Source organism: Ptychodera flava, chromosome 13 (assembly GCF_041260155.1).
Source record: "Ptychodera flava strain L36383 chromosome 13, AS_Pfla_20210202, whole genome shotgun sequence".
Classification (NCBI taxonomy): domain Eukaryota; kingdom Metazoa; phylum Hemichordata; class Enteropneusta; family Ptychoderidae; genus Ptychodera; species Ptychodera flava.
The window spans coordinates 5,417,151-5,439,088 of NC_091940.1; the positions used below are offsets into that span (position 1 = coordinate 5,417,151).

The 21,938-nt window shown below is 36.1% G+C and overlaps 1 protein-coding gene across 2 annotated transcripts in view; it reads left to right on the top strand.

Moving 5' to 3' along the window:
- Positions 1-21,938, top strand: part of LOC139147200 (septin-7-like) — a 55,482-nt gene that overhangs the window by 20,666 nt on the left and 12,878 nt on the right. For both annotated transcript variants that reach the window (XM_070718187.1, XM_070718188.1), the window contains exons 2-5: positions 6,460-6,569; positions 17,436-17,536; positions 18,063-18,197; positions 19,804-19,921. In XM_070718187.1, the coding sequence (XP_070574288.1) occupies positions 6,460-6,569; positions 17,436-17,536; positions 18,063-18,197; positions 19,804-19,921 (464 nt within the window). The remainder of the gene's footprint in view (positions 1-6,459; positions 6,570-17,435; positions 17,537-18,062; positions 18,198-19,803; positions 19,922-21,938) is intronic.

Genomic DNA, 21,938 nt, shown 5'->3' on the forward strand with positions numbered 1-21,938 from the left:
GAGTGTACTCTTATCCAATGGTTTTATGGCTTGACCCTTGCCAGACCGTACAGCAATTGTATGCTATGGCCCTGCAGTCCATAAAGCTGAAACATTTCACAGCTTTTAACAATGTATTCATGTTTTCACAAAACTACTCAGATGTATCTTCTGTTAATGCCACTGCAAAGTGCAGGAGATTTGTGGCTGTTGATCACCAATTGATGTTCAGCAAGTGTATTTGTACCATGGACATTTGTCAGACATGCATGAAGTGATTTCTTTCAATGTTTATTCCGTGCTAGGACATTGAAATTACATGTGTATGCATGTGTCATTTTTCACATCTCATTTAATCCTGTTTGATGAAATGAATCCAAATTTACATTTTTTGGCTAATGTGCAAACTAAACTGCATCATTTGTTTATGAGCAGTGCTAGAAATGTTTTAAAAAGTGAGGGTGTTGCCTAGGTTTGAATAGATAGAAGGCTGTAACTGTTGTGTGTAGCTATACAGGCGTGTAGTTCCATTTACAGGCACTTCTCTGAAATGTCACACTGTAGGTACCTGGAAAAGAAATACTGGCTGACTCATCAAGATTTGTGATTCATATGAAGCCTTTACTTCAACAAGGAGTATCATATTCCCTAGGGCAGAACATTTCCGCAGAATCCGCATTTACTCACACCATTTGTAGGTCAAGTTTGACGCATGTTTTTAGCTATCATAAAAAGTGTTGTAGAATATTTGTCAATTATATGTGTGTATGTACCCTTGCAATTACAGCCCTTGCTTTTCAACAGTCATGAATATGTTATGTCTTGACGTAGGCCATGTGTCTAGTCAATAGTCTACACAACAAAAGCCAAGCAGTCTGGGAAATCAGTGTGATCCAACTGTCTGCATTTAACTGACTCATTTCCTTTGCAATTGACTTTGATTAAAAAACTGCATAGACTGTATTGTAAGTCACAGTATTCACATTATTTTACATACGCATACATGTCCACTGTGTTTATCATGGCTTAAAACTGAGAAGAAAGTTGACACTAATTCAAGATGTTTCCTGTCCAAAAGCTTGCCCTAAAGCTCAAATTTGCAATCTGGATCACAGGATGGTCTTGAGACTGATGTACTTTCGTCATTTCTCTGTGGCTTAACCGTCTTTTCTGATATTAATCCGGTTTTTCACGAGGAGACTCAAATCTGTGAAAATAGTTGTGAGAGAGATCTTGTACAGTTGAAGGATGTACATCCCAGGAAACTGACTTTGAAGTAATTTGGCTCAGATCCATGAGTTGTCATTGTGTGTGGAATAATTATGTTAAAAGCAATGTAGCAAGCGTTCATTAGTGTACAAATGCAGATACAAGTAGTGCCAACATTGGTCTAGAAGTAGGCTTTGTCTCTGTGCCACACATAAAATGGCTATCAATTGTTTAGGTCACTTTGCTATTGCTAGGTCTACCCAGTGAATTGTAGCATGGTGTCTGTCTGGGACATTTCCCCATGTACATGTATGCAAGCCACCCAGCAGATGCAAATGCAGTTCCCTGATTTGCACATATATTAGACACTCTTAATGGTCAAGTGCACTTTGGCAACAAGTTTTGATCCAGTCGGCACCTTCCAATACACTTGAATATTCAACAGTGAAGTGATATACATGTATCTGTCAAGTCAGTCCCAGAGCTAAAACAATGTACACAGGAATGTTACCATCTTTTACAATTCCATCTGGTAATTAATTACTTAATGTGTCCTGAGTTGTTTTCCCTGTATATCAAAGTATACTGCCGTCACTTCAATCCAGATTTCACAAGTGACCTTCGATGTTCTGTCCTGATTCCGAAGGGCAGTCGTGTTATGTTTCATCGGGCAAAATGTGATCCAGTGACAGAGTGTGTAATTTCAAGACATGTAAATAAGCTACTTGTAGAGATACCAACGGATCTTGCATACTTCAAATAGAAGCTGTGTTATCCTGTGTTTATTGCCTGGTAATATAAGACCATTAAAGTGATAAGAATATTGATGCTGATATAGCATGGTTTTGTTGCCATAATTTCTAAACATTTGTGAAATGTTAAACAGCAAAAAACATGTATTGACAAGTTGCAGGTAATATATGAAGCTCGCAAATGTGCATTTGCACCTGTTAGTTTTATAGTTCTATTGCGTTACTCAGTAACTGTAAATGTCAACAAGAGAAAGAAACCAAACACAGAATGGCCCCAAGTGAGAAACTATTATCCATGCTTGCTGTTTATCAATGAAATGTCAAAAGTACTTCCTGTTGTAAAGAAATTTTCTTCATTTTTAGGTTGTATTTGTTCTGCCGTGCATGGTATCATATCAAGTTACTTGTGCAGATTTTTTGTCAATAGAAACCTGGACGCTTGATTGTTAGAGGTCATAGTGGGGTCAAGCATGGAGACACGTCTGCTCCTTGGCCTACATACCAGCGTTCATCACTGACCCAATACATGTAGATAGTTACATAGTTAACAATCCCATTCTGTAGCTTTACCTGCTTGTGGTAATCTGTATGCATTATCATTTAGAACTGACTGTGATGTGTTGTATATCTGCAGTGTACAATCTCAAAATTGTATTACTGTTCTTGCATTTCTTGATATTACACATTTTGTGACATATGTGTATTGTATGTGTAGGTTTATGTTCCCTACATGATTTGTGATTGTAAAGATGAGTCTAGTAGAACGATACTTCCATGACATGTTATGAGAAAAGTAGCAATGATACAGGGGACAGTGGGTTGCCTTTGACATTGAAGAATGAATCACTGTCATTTTGTTGACAGGTATTGTCGCATTCAGATGGAATGCAGTCATTGATTTCAGATTGTGTCTGCCAAAAGCCAATTTTGTTAGGGATCATAGGATCTGAAACCCCATGGCTACGTTCATGACTTGTGAATCACACCAATAACAGTGTTTGTTATGGAAATGTTTTGGTTGCTTTGGTATCTGAGCTATGGTTTGCCAAAAGGCAATATTTTATCAGAATAAACCTGCCTAGCGCCTGCAACATGCACTTGTCTGTAACAGTTGTGAACGTTCCAAATAATATGGTATTCCATGTCAGTGTGCCGTAAGCTGCAATGGGTTTCCATGCTTCCAAGTGACAAAAATCACCATTGCTTGAATGGTAGACCAGTGGAATTTGATGTGATGTATACGTTAGTATTGTAAGATCATAATCATTCATGACACAACACAGATGAAATTGTAACTCCCATGTAGAGTCAGGCCAGTGCCTTGTTGACAGATCATACCCCCAGCTTTGATAAACAGAACAGGCATCTGGCTTCATTATGGTTTCTGTCAAGGTCAATATCAGCTTGGTTTGTTTGTCAACTATTTTTTACACCAAACTAAAAAGGAACACATGTGAAGCAGTAAATCTTGTATAAGGATAAACCTTTTAAAATTTTATAGGTACTTGTATTGCGCATGTCACACCAAATCATCTTGATATCCAGAGCTTTGATGGCTCCATAAATTGACAACAAGGTTTGTTAGCTGGAGGCTGGAGGTTGTTAAAAGTTGTGCCGGGTAAAACTTCAAGATTGCCCACCTTTTTATGGATATTCTTCATGATTTGTAAAAGCTACTAAGGCAACATTTCTCATTGAAATTGTATTGGATACATATATAGTAATAATATCAGGCTGAAATCTTGTTTTGGAAATGTAGATTTCATGCATGTAGACGTGTAGCTTGTATTAAAGGATGGGTTACTATCTCTGAATTAGTGTCACAATCACAAAGTGGAAACATTCATCATAGAAATTGCATTATGCAGTTGATCTATCTAGATATGCAAATTTACATCATGAATCTATAATTTAATGTGTAATTATAGCAGTGGTTTGAGTATGACGTAATCTGTCTTGGCAGCTTGCCAGCTGGGTTCCAAATCAAAAGCAAATAGATCAGTGACCCTGGGCTTTGTCAAAGTACCTCTTGAGATAAATTATGAGCATTTGCTATGAATGAATGGTTACTAAGGTAAAGTGGGAATGAACTCTGTTTGTATTTTGCTAGGCATCGTTTTTATCAAGTGAAGGTGTTGAAGCCATACAAAACAATAGTTCATGAATGATGTTTATTGCTTTATCTACACATTTTCCGTATCCTTCATATTAAACAAGTAAATAATAGCTCAATGAATGCATGAAAAAATAGATAACTAAATGAGTGAATAAATAAGTATATAAAGTGATAAATAAATGATCAGAGAGATATGACTTGCCTCACATACAAATTTCTGTTTGTAACGTAATATGCAAATATGTTTTCATCTCATTCTATGTTTGTCCATGGACAAATGATAGTATTTCAACTTCAGAAGAGTTTCAAATGAGAATGACAGTTCATAGAATGGGTAGATTTCCCAATAGCTTGCCAGCAATGTTCATGATGAAAATGAGTCTTGAAAGGCCCACAGTTCTCCCAACAGATAGTGTTTATCTGTGATACAGTAGCGTTAATTTGAAGTTGACATCATGGTCATGTTCATCAGGCTGTGAAATAGGGAACACACTGCAGTCAGGCATCCAGCAGTGAGAGTAGATGCCATTTCTGCTTCAGTGTCTGCTGATCAGTTGCACCTCTGAATAAAAGAAAAGGGGAAAGTTGCATAACGACAAACCCAGCACTGATCCTCAGTTGGTGTAACATAGCTGTAACAAAGGTATGACAATGACGGGTAATTGGAACAATTACTTGTGATCGTTCTAAGCTGATTTCTGTCAGCTGAGATATAATGGTATCAGAGAATTCCTTCTTTGCCAACAAAGAACCAGAGCTATTCTCAGGGTAAGAAAACACATGTAATGTTCCAACTACACATTCCATGTCTGAATAACATAACATTGAACCTTTTAATTGCCTTTGTTTTTAGAAGCAAATGTCCTTTGTCAGTAGCTTCTCAAAAAGTTAACCTCAGGTTTAAGCATTAATTTCACATAGAAAATATTCAAAATGGTCAGTTTTCATGTGAGCCAGTTTGTCTCACTAGTAATGCAGTTCTGAAATTGCAGCCTTCTGCTGGCCAAATTCTGTCTTACCGAACATATGCAAAATACTTCACATATTCAAACTGCAATATAAAATTCCTTTTTGAAATTTCCAAAATTGTAATTTGTATTCAAAGTGCAGATGGTCATTGAATGAACGATTTATGAAATCAAACAGAACTTGCTGAATGAAGGTAGTGTGAACTGAGAAAAAGATAAATGATTGAGGTTTAGGAAGCCAAAGAGGTACATGTAATTGCCCTTTGAACTCCAAGTTCACTGAATACTGATCTCACTTTTACCCACATTCAACCTGAGAGTTGTGAACTGTAGCCCCATGGGTGAAAGGGGATTAAGAATGTGGAACAAAACATACAGCTTAATACGTTCTATTGGTGTACATGTATTATGTGTAGCCAGTAAACATCTAAAATATTAAATTTCTTCTTCTGTTGATTCTCATACCATCTTTCCTCTATCTCCTCTCTTCTTCAGTAAATCTAGTGTTTTCTTTTATGCTTCCTTACCCCATCCTTCTGTGATGCAATTCCCATCGTTCAGTTTGCAATCTTCATTTCGACACTTGACAGTCTTCTAAAAGAAAGTTTGTGGTTCACTCATGCATGTGCTAACAGGTCTTCACAACTTTACCATTGAAGCAAGCAAAGCATGCATGCATCCTTCAGTATGCATCAGTGATGGTGAGCAGTGCAAACACAATGTTGCACCAGCCTTGGGTAAAAGTTGTGTTTTGATTGCAAATGGAAGAAAACTGTAATTTAGAGGTCTGGTTTTGAAACTTAAATTGCTCTGTAGTTAGAAGTTAGATGTTCATGAAGGTACAAAATTGAAACAATTAAAGTGAAGGCGTGATTAGTTACACCCTTGGACATTCAAGCCCTTGGTGACTGGTATTTTCAGCCATTTATGTGTAGATGACGCAAACAGACATGCAGAATCTACTGAAAACAGATTCAGAGTTCACTTTCTGAAGCTGATTAGCAAAACCTTGATGGAAACTTTTACACAGTTAAGTAAGGTTTGACTGTTGTTTGTGTTACATGTACAGTATGGACATGCATGTTACTTTAATGTTATGGTATTTCAACGGTTCGTTTAGGAAAATATGCAAGGATGATGGACGTATACCAGTACACTGTGACTGTGCTGTGTACATGTACAATTAGATGCATACATATCATGCAAGAATGTGAACAACATGACACCATACATGTACTGTCATTTTTTGTCAGGGTTTGCATTCTTTTCAATTTAAAGAGAACTGCAACAAATACATTGGAGGATATCTTTTCTAATTGTACGATCTTGTCAAGTGATGTAATTCCATGTAGGGCTTACTTGTAGGAACGGATCACCTACCAAGCACTTTTAAAATGTGAGTGAAATTCGTTAACTTTGACTTTTCTTTTCACAGGTGAGTCTGGTCTTGGTAAAAGCACACTGATTAACTCCCTGTTCCTGACAGATATCTACAATGATAAAGAACACCCTGGACCATCACTACGAGTCAAGAAAACAGTCTCAGTAAGTTTCTCATCTTTCAGTTATCTCATCTGGACACAAAACGTTCATTCTGGAGACCTTTATCTCTTGGCTTTTGTAGTTTTTCCCATCGTGTAGAATGAGTATAATCCTGAAGGTAATGTGAAACTTAATGAAAGTACCCCAGAAGATGTAAGTACATTCTTCATGCTTGAAGTTGTTTGTTGTTGGTTTCTGTAGTGCCAAGGTTTCTATGAAATATGACACCTGTTCACAGTAATATATCATACTCAAGAATTTCAACACCAGAGAGAAATGCTTGAATGCATGCCAAACAACCCTTTAATCCTTACAAATTAAGAAAAGGTGAAAACATTTCATGTGTGTAGATAAAATGGCAACTTGACATCTTTCAAAACGTTTATGTTCTATGATTGTCTCAAAAATACATTTCAGGTAGCTAATCGGTGAAATGTTCACATGAATTTTGTTACATTTGTTATTGTCTGTAAGGTGTACATTACAACCTAGTCAATGTAAGCTGCTGCCCTTTGCTCTGCACAGCTGTCTCTCCCAGCCAATGCAACTGGATAAGCTTTCCGTTTTAAATAGAGCAGAGCGTCGCAAGACCTTGGGTGCTATCGGAGGGTCCACCAGCCAGCTTGCAGTCTGATGACCTTTCATATTTGACATGTGCCTGCCCAAAGCATCATTGCAGATCTGTGGAAGACATCTCATGGATTTGAGATCAGTGTCAGCAGTTAGACCAAAGGCCAATGAAACTGTTATTACTATGCTCCATCACATTGCCCCAAAATACCTTTAGTGAAATCAGATGTAACATTTCATTAGACCAAGGCCAGGATGTGTTCTCAGCAATTGTTACAGCAGGGGTTATTGATCTGCTGAGCATATACATGTTCCTTTGAAAACTTGGGGCGTAGATCAACACCCATCCACCTCAATTCTGGTTCAAAGTTTTGATGCACGTATCAGGAAAGTACCTCAAAATATGAGATTGTATTTTTTTTCCTTTAAGTGATTGACACTTCAGATGTGTTGGATAAGTATTGTAATGGTAGACTCTTGTCCCCTCATATTGTTCTCTCAGGCAAGGTTTTGTCTGTTCCGCAGGAAATAGCAGTGAAAGGGTTTTGATAGTTTGTCCGGAAGGCTTTGAAAGTTATTATGGCAGCAAGGGTGATATTTGCAGTACAGTTAGAATGTCACTTGCCATTACGGTGGTTTCCAACAGTCTGTTGTTCTATTTTTAATGTCTGACCATGGAACCAGTGGACAAACAAAACTGACAGTGCTGCTAATTGGCAGAACCTGAGCTAAACATCTGAACATCAAGAATAAGGCTGCGTTCACAAATAACGATTAGGGGGGGGGGGGGTGGCTGGAGGAATCTCGATTGAAATCTTATTTTTTTTTCAGATCCCCCCCTAAGTACCCTAAAAAATTTTCAAATGCCCCCCCTCTATATGGTCAAAATTTTTTCAAGTCCCCCCCCCCCCCAAACTATCACAGGCCCGCATATTTGTAAAGGATGTGAGCGCAGAAAGAATAAACATGTATTGCGCCGTACTGCTCACAGGTGTTCAACACTACCTGTATTAGCACTTTGTATAGTCATATTCCCAAGGCAAGTTCTTTAAATGCATCAGTGAATTTTTTAGATTTATTGGTCTAAAAGCCAACTTGAGTTAATCCAACTTTGGCCAAGTCAATTGCTCCTGTTGAAGAGCACACAAAATGCAATCATGAGAGAGTAGGAAAATTGTGAATTCTGGCTAATTGCCTTATTGCACAGTGACCTACCAAAAAATTGTTTTAAAACTACAAGACGTATATGAATTAGATGCTACTCAAAATTGACAATACCGGAAGGTTAAAATATTCCATCAAATATAAATGTTTTAATCTCTGAAATTTTGGGTGTGATAATTGCAAATTTGGTTAAAAAATAAATATTTCCATTTGGTCACATATTTTTTCTTTTAGTCTTTACTATTCAATGTTTTACTTATGTATCATTTTATAACAAGAGTGTGAAAATTTAGAAAATCAAGCATGGTGACCCTATCTTTTTTCTTTAATATTTGATTATTCTCATATGCCAGAATTCACATTTCTATGTTTTCTTCCATGTGTTGCTCTCTGGCCTGATCTTGTGTACAAGTGGGTTTCACTGTCATGAGTGTCATTTGACCAAAACTCCTCTTCAACTACCATGTACATCAGAGTCAGAGCTGTCTCTGTCACTGTTCAGGTATGCAGTGACAGTGACACTGCAGTAGCAGGGTAGTATCTGATAGTGACACTACCCATAGGCAGTAGCTGTATTAACTTTGATAATTTTGGCAATATTTTTGTTCAGTTTTACAACTGCGTTCTTGTTCTACTCCCTACAGCATGTTGAATTGTCCAGTATTCAGCTTGCTATCACAGCCTATATATGTGTACCATGCATTTGTATCACTGACAACTGACTGTCAGTCTGGACTCCAATTAAATTATCACAAAATACATATTTATATTTATATATACAGGCTTTGTCGACAAACTAAATATTGTGTGTTTGAGCATGCTGTAGGGAGATAGCAAGAAACTGTAGTTGTTATATTGCATAGAAATATTGCAGAAATCATTTACAGTTGCAGCTTCTGCCCTGTTACGAGGCTCAAGTTTGTTTTTTACGACAAATTAGAGTTTAGATTTTTTCAAGATAAAAGTCATGAAATGTGACAAAATGATTCTAGATTTTGTTAAATTATTACTAACATTACAACATTTTGATGACATAAAAAATGGTATTCATTTTTCATTGAATTACCTACAAAAACTTGGAATTGGAAAATGTCAAACTCAAAAGGGACCCAAAAATTTTCAAGTCCCCCCTACAGGTAGAGCAAAATTTTCGAGTCCCCCCCCCCCTCCACTACCCCCAAAATATTCGAATCCCCCCCTGAATTCCTCCAGCCCCCCCCCTAACCATTTTTTGTGAACGCAGCCTAACTGAATTTCACTCCAGGGGGATGGGCACCTGTGTACTGACCTCCCAAGAAATTTGGAACAACAATCTGTGTGCCTCTATGAGCTAGATTCACATAGGCATCCACACAGTGTAGATAATAAGTCTCGTCAGTGAGATTCCACCAGCAAAGATGTTGGAATTCTTAGCTTTGTTTGGTGTCATAGTTATTTTGTGGGTGATTGGAGCAGTGTTTTTCCACCCTGCATGTGCTAAAACATACAGGCAGGTCAGAAAATATTTGTGAATGTTTTTAAGTTGTTTAGGAAAGATGGCATACTTGTATCTGATGTAAAAGTAATTACCAAGGCAGTAACTATGTGTCTGGTAGTGTGTTTATGTCATGTACACATTTACATGTAGGTGTGCCTCTAAGCAATGGCTAAGGTCAGCGCTCTATTTCAAGTGGTATTTCTTAACCCAAATTTCAACAATCTATGACGGTGCATTTTTATCTGCTGACTGTGATGCTTTTAACTTTGATCCAAGTGTGTTTCCGTCTGCCCAGATTGGTCATCAACTAATACCGTTTCCTGTGCTATAATGTTTAATATGTCTTGTACCAATACAGTCCCCTAGCAGCTCTGAAGGGCCACTGTGGTTGAAAGCAAAAACCTAGCATATACATCTTTGTGTAAAGTACATTTTGACATGCTACTGAATTACGAACTTTCTGAAAATACTCCTGTTGTTAATGTTCATGTATATATTAGTAATTCCCTAAATCAGTCTTCGTTCAGGAACAGCTTGTAAAATGTAATCGGTGTTAGTAACTGCAAATGATCTCTACAATATAAACAGAAAAATTGGAGGAAAGAAATTTGAAAGCCCTGTTGTAGCTAATATAATTAAATTTCAAATATTAATGTAGGCATATCAATGATTGATTGACAAAATCGCCATAATGTCGACTTTAATTTGTAGACATGTGTGTATGATATTTACAGAGCAGCACATGTTAGCAGTGTCTGAATGCATTCAAAGACTGTCCCACCACCAGGCAACACCTGCTACCCTAGATGGAATTGCTAAATGTGTAGTAATGAATACTTTCAAGGAACTTCCTGATCTCAGTGCTCCTAAAGAGAGTTGTTTTATTCCTGCTAAAACTATTCCAATTTCAATCCATAAGAGAGAAAGTTCATACAGTTCATTCATTTGAAACTTTCCACCGCTTAAAATACATATGCTTTCCCTATAACAATTTGCTTTTCCTTCATAATGAATTCAGCAACAGTTTTAACATTTCCACTACCATTCACCTTAGAATTTCCCATGGTGTACCATGGAACTGCTTTGTTGCTTGTCCTGTTTAACAATTTAGTATCATTCAACAACATAGAAGGCTGTTTGCAGGATGGTAGCACAGCACATGTTAATTTCTGTGGCTTTTATAGAAAAATGTCTTATATGTGAACTGTTTCATTTATTTGTATGATTGGAGCACAATTACAGTTTCACAGACCCTCAAAGCTATATTACATCAATGACAACAAGTATACTGTTGTAATACATTATGGTATGTTAAGTGTTAAATCATCTCTTTCAATAGTTTCGCCCTTTTTAAATTTTCTAACTATCCATTACATTAATATGGATCTGTAATTATCTTTTTTTGATCAGTTTCTGTTTACAATCAACCCTTGTCTTTCATATCCAGTGACAGTTTTGTAATATGACATGTACAGATGTAACTCTTCCTTCAAGCTGACCTGTATCATGAACTCATTCAAAATTTCAAATCAATTATCACGTCAGTTTTTTCTTACCACGGGGAATGTGAAATATGTAACTTTTGTCAGGGTTTTAAATTAGGAACAATACCCAAGGCAGTTGGCCATGCAGAACAGAAATGATTTAAAACAGTTGAGATGCATTCCATCGGCAAACACCTATCATTTATGACAAAAAATTTCTGCCATTGCATAATACAGTGATATAAATATTAAGCTGTGATGATAGATAGCAGGCAGGCTAGACTTGTGAACGAAATACTGAATTGTTCCCTCCAAGCCTGAGTCTCAGTTACTGCTAGTCTTTAATACAGACATGTATCTGTCTGAATGTCCACCAGGCAGTGAAATGTATGTATTTTTGTTTCATGAGTAAATGTATCATCGACTTGAATTATTCTACCACACGCTAGTACATTTACATATCAATAGAAAGTACCTTAGTCACAGAAATGTTTCAGCTTGGGATGTAATGGAAGTAATAGTCAGGGGATGAGTTTCCTTTGGTGCCAAATGCATCTGCCTGTTGTGTGTATGTGTTAGTAGTGATGTGGTCTAGTTTGCAAGTGCCTATACTTGTCATACAAGGGTGTTTGTATACAGTTGTCATGTGACCAGTGAAGTAGTGAATTCACTCTTCTTTATAGCAAAACCAGAAATTGTGGAGATGGATCTTGGACGACTGGATATGCCAATGTACAAACATGTATGCACATATATTTTCATATTGAGCAATATTTGAACACAGTAAAGGCTTATTCATATGTACATTATTCACTTGTACAGTATCTGTGATGTCTGACAGCCAAAAAAAAAGCATAAGCTGGAAAAATATCCAAGTACATGTAGACACATACTTTATATTATTGATTCAGGCAACCCATCATATAGTATTCATGAAAATCAAATAATCATGAAGACACATTAATTAATGTAGGAGGGCAGACGCGATCATAAGCAAATACCTCTATTGATTAAAACAATTTTTAATGCTCTTTGTAGATTTTGTCTTGTCCATATTTGCATAGACACCACTATTTTTAGCATAAGACAGATCGTTTAATGTTGTAAAAATTACAAAATGTTTAAAATACACTGCTATGATAACAATCATCAAACGTTTTCTGTGTAATTGTTTGTCAGAGTTCAGGAAAATATGGTGACCTTTTTAAGCCTGTCAGATTCTTTTTTACTTCAGTAAATGTTTTCATGGTGGTAAATTTGATTATATATGACACATTAATAAGTTTAATCTGTAAACCATTGCAGTCACTGTAGTATTGTATCCACAAACAGTAGAAAGAGTCCCAATTCTGAGCATGAATACTACGAGTATTAACATTTTCTGGACGGATATTACTTTTAAATGTGTATGATCAAAACAACTGTCAGATTCACAACATGGTTAGTTTTGAAGCTTTGACATATATTTATATTTTCCCTTTGAACTCATAAATGCCATGTTGAACGTTCAGCAGTGATATAAAACAGTAGTGAATCAATGAGATGCTGACAGCAGATAAGTGAGTTCCTCTTGAGAACAATTTCCATTTTGAAGAGCATAGGGGACAGAAATACATGTGTTGTAGGCAGTATGTATTCATGCACAACACAAAGAAAGTGGGTCCACCTGTGATAGTAAAACTACATCAGCATTTCAACCATCTTGTACATCCACCATGAGCTATATATATGGATTTTGGTACTTGACAGTCTGTTTTGTGCTGAGTTCTAGTTCTGAGTACATGTACTTCAAAACAGCACATCATCAGGCATGCATTATAATACACTTAGTAATACATTTTTGTACTGTTATCTGTATATTAATGGCCAATGTGCACATACTGCTTCTCTGTGGGAAAAAGGCAATTTCGGAGATCAATTTAATGTCGAATAAATAATGGAGTATATTATTATTTGAAATAGGAAAATTTTAATGGCTGGCCATAAAGGCAAAATATGCATAATTGCAGTGTTGTAAGTATGCATGCAATTAATGTAGACCAGCTGGGAATTTCTAAATTGATGAAATTACACTTGAAGTCCCATGCAAATGAAGTCTAAGGTCTTTTAATGAATTTTTGCCATCTGTTTGTCAACATATGTGTCTTTCCATCTGGAGCCTATATTTAGTGTTGTATTTGTCTAAGACAAAAGCTCCTGTGACTCAGTTTCTAGGTAACACAATGATATTTTTTTCCTGTCAAAAGCAATTACTCAGCTATTCCTTTTTAATTTTCAAAAATATCCATATAGCATCTTGCATAATACATTTAGTGACATCAATTAGGTTCCTTCAGAACAGTTGTAGAATTCTTCAGTGCAGAGTTGATACAAATTTCCTCTCAAATATTATCCACTGTTTGAAAGCACTGAACATTTGTGTATGTTTTGAATGTCATCTTGTAACATACATTATTCGTCGTCATCATTCGTTTCAATACAAAATAAATTATTTGTTGTCATTGTCATGCATCGATAAAACATTTTCTGTACATAACAGAAGGTAGTTTTGAGTTTTGTAACCCACCCAACAACAATGATATATTTACTTTTGAAGCCTTTCACCCCATATCCATTTATTTAGATCCAACTTTTCCACAGAAAATAGAAAGATTAGGCTAAACTATGGTGTTGAAAGGATAAATTGAGGAGTCTCACCACATTTCCAACATATGGATAATGAATTGACCACTAGTGCCAGTGTAGTCATTTCAAGCATGGGAACATACCTACTTTTGGAAAACATCTGTACCCAATAAGACTTTATTTTCTGTTGTGTCCGATTTGAATATTTATGGCAGTGGCTTGCTGAAGACTTTTGCAAGGAACAGATCATCATGTAAATTTTAAATGCACCAAGATTTGTGTGAATTAAAATTCTTCAAGTACGCAAGTATGACTGAGTTTATTGGTTTAGAAATTGGATTGGCGGTAGTGATCACATCATGACATGTGATTAAATATTCTGTCATTAGTTAGAATATTTATCAATAATTTCAATATATTGGACTTGTCTAGTAACTGGCCTTTATTTCAAACTAAAAACTATGTAGTTATGAGTTTTGACAGCAGAACTGATAATAGACCAGTATTCAGTGTATTATGAAATATGAAGTCGGTCTGGATGATCATCCTCACCTCCTTTCCTCAAATTTGTAATTGCTGAATGATCAATTTTCACATTGATAATATAAATATCATAATGGTAATGACATTCTATTATTTTCATAAAATAAAAGTAAGGTAAAATACGCCAGGGAAGGATATTCAGACTCTCAAAATTGTACAATATTTTTGTGTGTGCCTCTTGTGGGGCTTTAATATTATATATTATAGCCCAAACATGGGACTATGTGCCCGAGGGTAGGTGACCATTTGCCCGACGTAAGGAGGGCAAATGGTCTCCTGCCCCGAGGGTACATAGTCCCATGTTTGGGCTATAATGTTTTTATTACATGCCTCTCTTACTCAGTTTGCACCAAAAATATTTACGTTTATTGGCAAAATATAGTCAAATGCTTTATTTTCATTTTAGACGAAAAATGGTTAAAAATAGAACGATTTTCATCATCGAATGGCGCATTGATATATTTAAACTACTGTTATGCGGTTTATCAATATTTTATGCGAAATTTTCAGATTTTCTGTGCAAAACATGAAATTTCAAGACTTTTGCATCCAAAAGTTTTCAAGTTGAAAATAGTTCCGGTTCACTTTCAGTCCAGTGATGACTATGCGGCCCGCGACATCATCGGCGAGTTACCATTGAATCCTATGGAGCGCGCGACGTTCGATATACGAGGCTGTAATAAGGAAGCTTATGGGTAAATAATATTTTTGACTGTGTATTTTTGTGAAATCGAAAATTTAGTTTCCCCATAGAGTTAACCCAGGGATGAATTTGAATTAACCCTTTGCACCCTGACCCCCTGGTACTCTATGACATCATCGGACATTTATGTCTGAGCCGGGTTCAAAGGATTAAATTGTATATCAAATGTCAGTAAATATCTGGTAATTTGTTTCCCTAATACGAAATTTTGCTTAGTGGCCCCTGATTTTTTATTTCCAGTTTTCTTTGATTTTTTATTTCCAGTTTTCTTGAGGAAAGGTTTGGCAAAAGTTTTAAGTCTTTTAATTTCAAGGTGTGAACTACTTTTAGGGAGTGGCCAAATACTACGCTCTTGAGAGGAATGCTGTCATCAAATGTTGTGAATAAAAAGGTGATGTGGTGCAATACGTGTTACTTTATACCAGGAACTTGGTAATTCTACATGCACAAATCATCAAGCAGTATGATTTACTACTGCTGTATGAATTTTGAATATCATTTATTGGATATTTATCAGCTGTAACCAGTCTATTTACTAATTTACTTTAGGGTAATATGATATTGTCACAATGATAAAAATCCTGCATTTATATCAGAAATTTCTTCTTAACTTCTCTATACAATGTATCGGCTTTTCTGTGTGTCTTTTCCAACAAATTTATTACTCGTACTTGTAATGCAGGTCAGTAGGTTATGATGTGATAGACAATGCATTAAAAAGCCTGGACAGTTATAAAGACTCCCTGTCATTGTTTAAATCCCTTGACTTGTGTTAGCATCATGGTATAACTGTGAAGATTTGACAGAACACAGACATGACTGGTAGTGTTCAGAGACATCCTATCTCACTGAATGCATCCCATTCATACATCTTGAGATCAGTTGATATGCTCTCTGATTGAACACACTCATGGGACATGGGTCATCCCTCTAGCAGTCAGGGGGATATCTGCTACACAGTCTGTCTCTGTCCAGCGGAATCCACAGAATCTTCCAAATGAAGAACTCTCAGTGAATGCTGGAATTGCATTTGACAAACTTTACATCAAATTTAGTTGATTCAAAGAAACTTTCCAATTCAGTACTAGCAAACACTGGTCCAGTATCTTGTTTGTCCCAGATAAGTTTGGAACCCAAAACAAAGTATTGGAACAACAGTGTTACTGTAATAATGGAAAATTTTTAATGAGAGGGATTAATGTCATGTTCACTTCTGGTCCATTATCAATGACATTGAGAAATGCAGACTTCTAGTAAACTGTTTCTGTGTAATTACCTTTCCATACCAACGGTAATAGCTTTGATTGCGTGTAGTTTTCTCAATTGGTACATGTGTGTTCCAAGGTCAATTGCTCCCAAGTCAGGGATGTTGAATTCTTTGCAAGGGATGCAGTTGTCTCTGCTAGTTCTCTGTTTCCCATAAATATTTGTCTTTTAAGAGATTCATGTGTACACATAAAGAGCCAGTAGTGAAAGATAGACAGCTGGATCATGTGAGATAAGAAAACAAGCTCATTAACTGCATTTATGTATGTAGACTGGTCTTATCATCAAAATTAACTCTGTCTGGCCTACAATGATACATAAAAACAAAGCTTATCAAAGGGCAAAATATGGCACATTCTCTTCATAGCTAGATTGGTCCAGACATATGAATGTTATTATTTTGATGTGAAAGCCATATCATGTATTCAATTCATTATCTTCTACTCCACATTGTGATAATAAATGCTACTTCTTATGCTGAATGTTGGATTATACAAATAGTGATGAGTTCGACAGAAAGATGTTTTAAGTTGCTCTTGAACAATACTCTCTATTTTATGAACCTCAAAAACTGTGCAAATCAAAATAAATCATCATGTCTGTTCTTTGGATGTACAGTACTGGTATACTATTCATGTCCTGTAAAAGAATGATTGTATGGTTGAATATCTACATACAGTACATAGACATGAATAAGGTGGTCCATTGAGTTTTATATTGTGCACATCACATTTACATTTACATTTACATTTACAGTACATCATTTTGCTTTACATGTAAGTTATGAAAATTCATACCTTGAGTTATATCATAAAATGTACGTATCATAACATCATTATTTTACCAATTTTGTTGAACTGAAACATAGGTCAGCCCTGTGCATAAAGTGCACAGACTGAGGAAAAATGCAGGAGTACAGTATTTCATATGTACATGTATTACAGAAATTTAAGCCATCCCTGCTTATGGCAATTAAAAAGCAAAGTAATTCTAATACTAACCAAAGTTTGCACTATCTTTGGTGTTCTTGTTCACAGGTGAACACGTCAAAAGTTTTAATCAAGGAAGGTGGTGTTCAACTACAACTGACAATTACAGACACACCAGGATTTGGAGATGCAGTTGACAATAGTAACTGGTGAGTTATGTTGTGTCTTCACAGTGTTTCATATCTGTTTCAAGACTTTCATTAAAAAAGAGGTTTATATGATGAGGTGTTACCAAGACTGTGTTTCATTAGATATTGTCAATCATAACATCACAGAATCAAGATTGAGGAATACGTAAATGTCTTGTTTACCTGCCAATTAAAAGCGAAATGACCCAGCCTCTCATCAGAAGTAACAGGCATCTAGTATTTCTAAGATTTGTATTTCAAAAATTTGTGTACACGTATTGGAAGCTCAAATGTCAAATTTGTAAGATATAAAAATGAGAACCAAACACGCAGTAGCTGTAGAAACCCAATCATTAAAACATAATCAATGTTGATTGTTTGCATTCTCCCTGTAGGATTTTCTTCATTAGATTAAACTGACCTCTCATCCCAGATAGCGATTTTCAAATGTACTAGTTATTCCATGACAAAAAACATGTCATTTTTGCCTTGACATCAATTGCTAAACCGATTCAATTTGATATTTCTACTCTCTCCTTTTCTTCAGTTGGCAACCAGTCATTGATTTCATTGACAACAAATTTGAAGACTATTTAAATGCAGAATCTAGGGTCAACAGGCGGTCAATGCCAGATAACAGAGTCCACTGTTGTCTTTATTTTATTGCTCCTACTGGCCATGGGTAAGTTTTCAACATAGTCTTATCAATATATTATTATCTCACTGACTGTGACAGATAGTGGAAGTGTCAATATTTCTATTGACAGATGATGGGGAATTTGTTTTATTGTGAGAGTATTCATATGCATATTGTTCTAACTGAATTATTCTGATTGTGTAGAGCTAATCACTTTTAATCTAGGGTTGATTATAATTACATGAAATTACATAATTAGTCTATTTATAGCTATTGTGTACATTCTGTTTTGAAAGACATTGCTCTGTCAAGTGATGATTCAACGTTTTATCTTGTCTTCTAAAGTATGAGGAACAAAAATGTGCACAATGTAAAAGTGAAAACTCCAGAATCCTACCATCATTGCATGTATAGAAGTGTGACAAGAAATAGAATTGGTCCAACTACAACAAGGAGCAGATGTCCACAAAAGGATTTTACTCTACGTGTTGTGAAAAGATTGATATACTTAATGGGTTCCTTGATCTTTATCATACCAATATTCCAGCAATTCATACATGTAGATTACCATAATCACAGAAAACTAAACTAGAATGGAAAAATAATTGGTAATAATATGTGAAAAATTTTTATTTATCAATTAGTCAATCAACCAACCAACCAAATGGATTTCTATAGTGCCAAAAGTTCTGTTCAATGGCATTTTTCAGAGTCAGAGTTGTTCAGTATGTTCTACTAAACAGAAAATTTTGATATTCTTCTTAAAAGTATCAAGAGTTGGATGGCAAATACAAGAAGTAAATAGGTACAACATCATACAAAGAAGTTAGTAAAAACCAGCAAAAAATGAAAAGCAGGAAGGAATTGCATATGCAGAGAGATAAGAATTGTAAATAAAAGCAGTGAAAGTATAAAATGAAAAATCCAAAAAAATACATCATCTTAGGAGATACAATCATCACCAATCAGTTATCTTTTTCAAAGTTATCCAGTCAAATCATAAAGCTACCATCGTGTGTTAATTGTCTATGATGTGAAGGTGTAGATGTAAAGATGGTCTTTTGTGTGAAATCTGTTACCGAACACTGTGATTAAAGAACAAAAGACTAGCAAGGGAACTAATTCAGACTCACAGAAGTATGAAATATACAACTAGTTGTGGTTGTGTGTTCGGCAAGTTGTGTCATGTTTTGGTATTTGTGACAAGATGACAATAGTGTCATTTGTAACACAGAATTTATCAGCATGGCTGGAAAATGAGACTCCAGTATCATTGTAAAATTTGATCACTTAGAAATTGTTTCAGTGTATTATCGATCCATGTATATGTTCCTCCGAAACCTTTGAAAATGCAAGGAAACAATTTGCTTGAACCTCTGGAATAAACACTGGAATGAACACTTTAGCCTCTGGAGTGTTGTAGTAATGTGTGTGAATATTTGAGTAGACTGTTGGCAGTCACTTTGTACAGTTGCTATGACATTAAATGTCTCTTTAGCTGCTCATCAATATTTGTGACCATTGATTTCTGAGCAAGAATGTCTGATGGCATTCCTAAGATACTGTACAGTGTAATTCATAGAATGGGGAAAATTAGGAATCTTTTGTAACTTTTTATCTTATACCTGTTTCACACTGCTTTACCTTACAGGTTGAAACCTTTAGACATAGAATTTATGAAGAGACTTCATGAGAAGGTCAATATTATCCCGTTGATAGCTAAAGCAGATACTCTGACTCCAGAAGAATGCAGACAGTTCAAAGAACAGGTAGATATCCATTACGTCCACTGATTTCCTTTGAAGGGAAGGCTCCATTATGTTATATAATGTAGTAAAACCATTGGCCAAAGCTTGTCACTGCCATACAGTGTACAGTTGTGAAGGGATTGTACGATTCCATTCACAGTCTCCATGGCGTATTGCTGTGATTAGCAGTGACTGTACTATGATTGGCAGTGACTGTGCTAGGATAGGCAGTGACTGTACTATGATTGGCAGTGACTGTGCTAGGATAGGCAGTGACTATTTCTCACTGTTTCACTGTATAAAGCATTACTCTCTTCCATTGTTATATGTATCACCCAGTGCAATACTTTCATATGCATCATCCAATGCCATATTTTCACATGCATTTCCCACTTCAATACTTGCAATACTTTCGTATGCATTACCGCCGCCATACTGGTCATATTTTCACATCTCATTGCCCACATTTCACATGCATAACCTGACTGACATTGTGACAAGCACTGCACTTGCCATGCAGTCAAATGTATGGCTGACTGGTATCACCCACTGCCATACAGTAGCTTGCATTGCCCATTGTCATCAAGTCCATGAATTGTTCAAGTCCACAATCACATGCATACCATCTGACACTGTCCAAACTCTGCCCATGCAACACTATCATATGCATTGGCCACCGCCATATTCATGTGTCTTGGCTGAAATGTCAAATACATCACACAATGATATAGCTGACTTACTGCCATGCAGTGATTATGCATTGCCCACAGCCGTAATGTCACCCAAGGCTGTATACACCCACATGCATAGTTGTTTTGCCACTCTGGTGCATACCTCACCATTTATCATACCTCACCATTTATCATACTGTCAAACGAATCACCTACTGTCATTCAGAAAAATGCTTTTACCACTGCATCAAAGCCCACCAATGACGTTGTCATATGCATTTCCCACTGCCATATTATCATATATGCATATTATTGCAATAAACATACATCACAATGGTATAAAGGATGTGCTGTGCCAACTAAGAAATCAACACCAAATGTATTTATTCATTTTTTGCACTAACTACCATCTCATACACACAACATTCATCATATCTTCCCAAATAGCAATCTTTTGTAATTGGCTGCTGACTGAAGTTCATTGCTCTCATGGCAAATTGTCTCTTTCTGACATCCAAAGTGATCAGACGTGTAAATTTTCCCAGCTTTCCCCCAGAGGTGTACATTTATGTGTGATATATTGGTGAGATGTCTTAGGGAAATATTGTTTGTACTCCTCTCTCAGGAGTAGATCTCATCAAAAGGTCAGTTAAGGTCATTCAACATCCTCAAAATGGATGGGTCACATGCTGACAGCCAAACAAAAAGGAGATCAAATTATTTTCAACATTGGATTCAATTTCTTGATTCCTTGGCTGAACAAGCATACCACATGAAGGTAGATGTGCCAAGTTCTTATCATACCATCACATCTGGTTTGTACTTTGCTCAGTATTGTATGGCCATCCTTCCCTCTGGGTGTTAAATCTTCTCAACACATGAGTGCGTAGATAAGGCCAGTTTTCTATTCATATTCATGATTATGTCCTTTCACAATGAAATCAAGCCACTCCCATTCTGATGGTATTTCATTTTGTAGGCAGTTTCATGTTTTACTTCAATTCCAATTCTGTGTAATACAGAGGAGATTACATTCTTGTTAGTATCTCCTATAAATATATGGTGAGATGAAGTAATATTATGAATGAAGTAATGTGATGACTTCATAAACAGACTACTTGTGTTACCCAACAGGACATTTTACTTTTGAACGCTGGGATGTAACATGACTTTCTAACGATACAAAGTAGATGTGACACAGACCAAGCTGGCAGAAACCTAGAATGTCATTATTTACTTTTCATAGCTGGAAAGATATAAACATCGTGACAAGCTGTCACTTTAAGAAGAATGCTCTATCACCTGTTGAAATGAAAAGTTGTGACAAGACTCAGAATTTGTTATGGGGGCCCACTACCACTACTGGA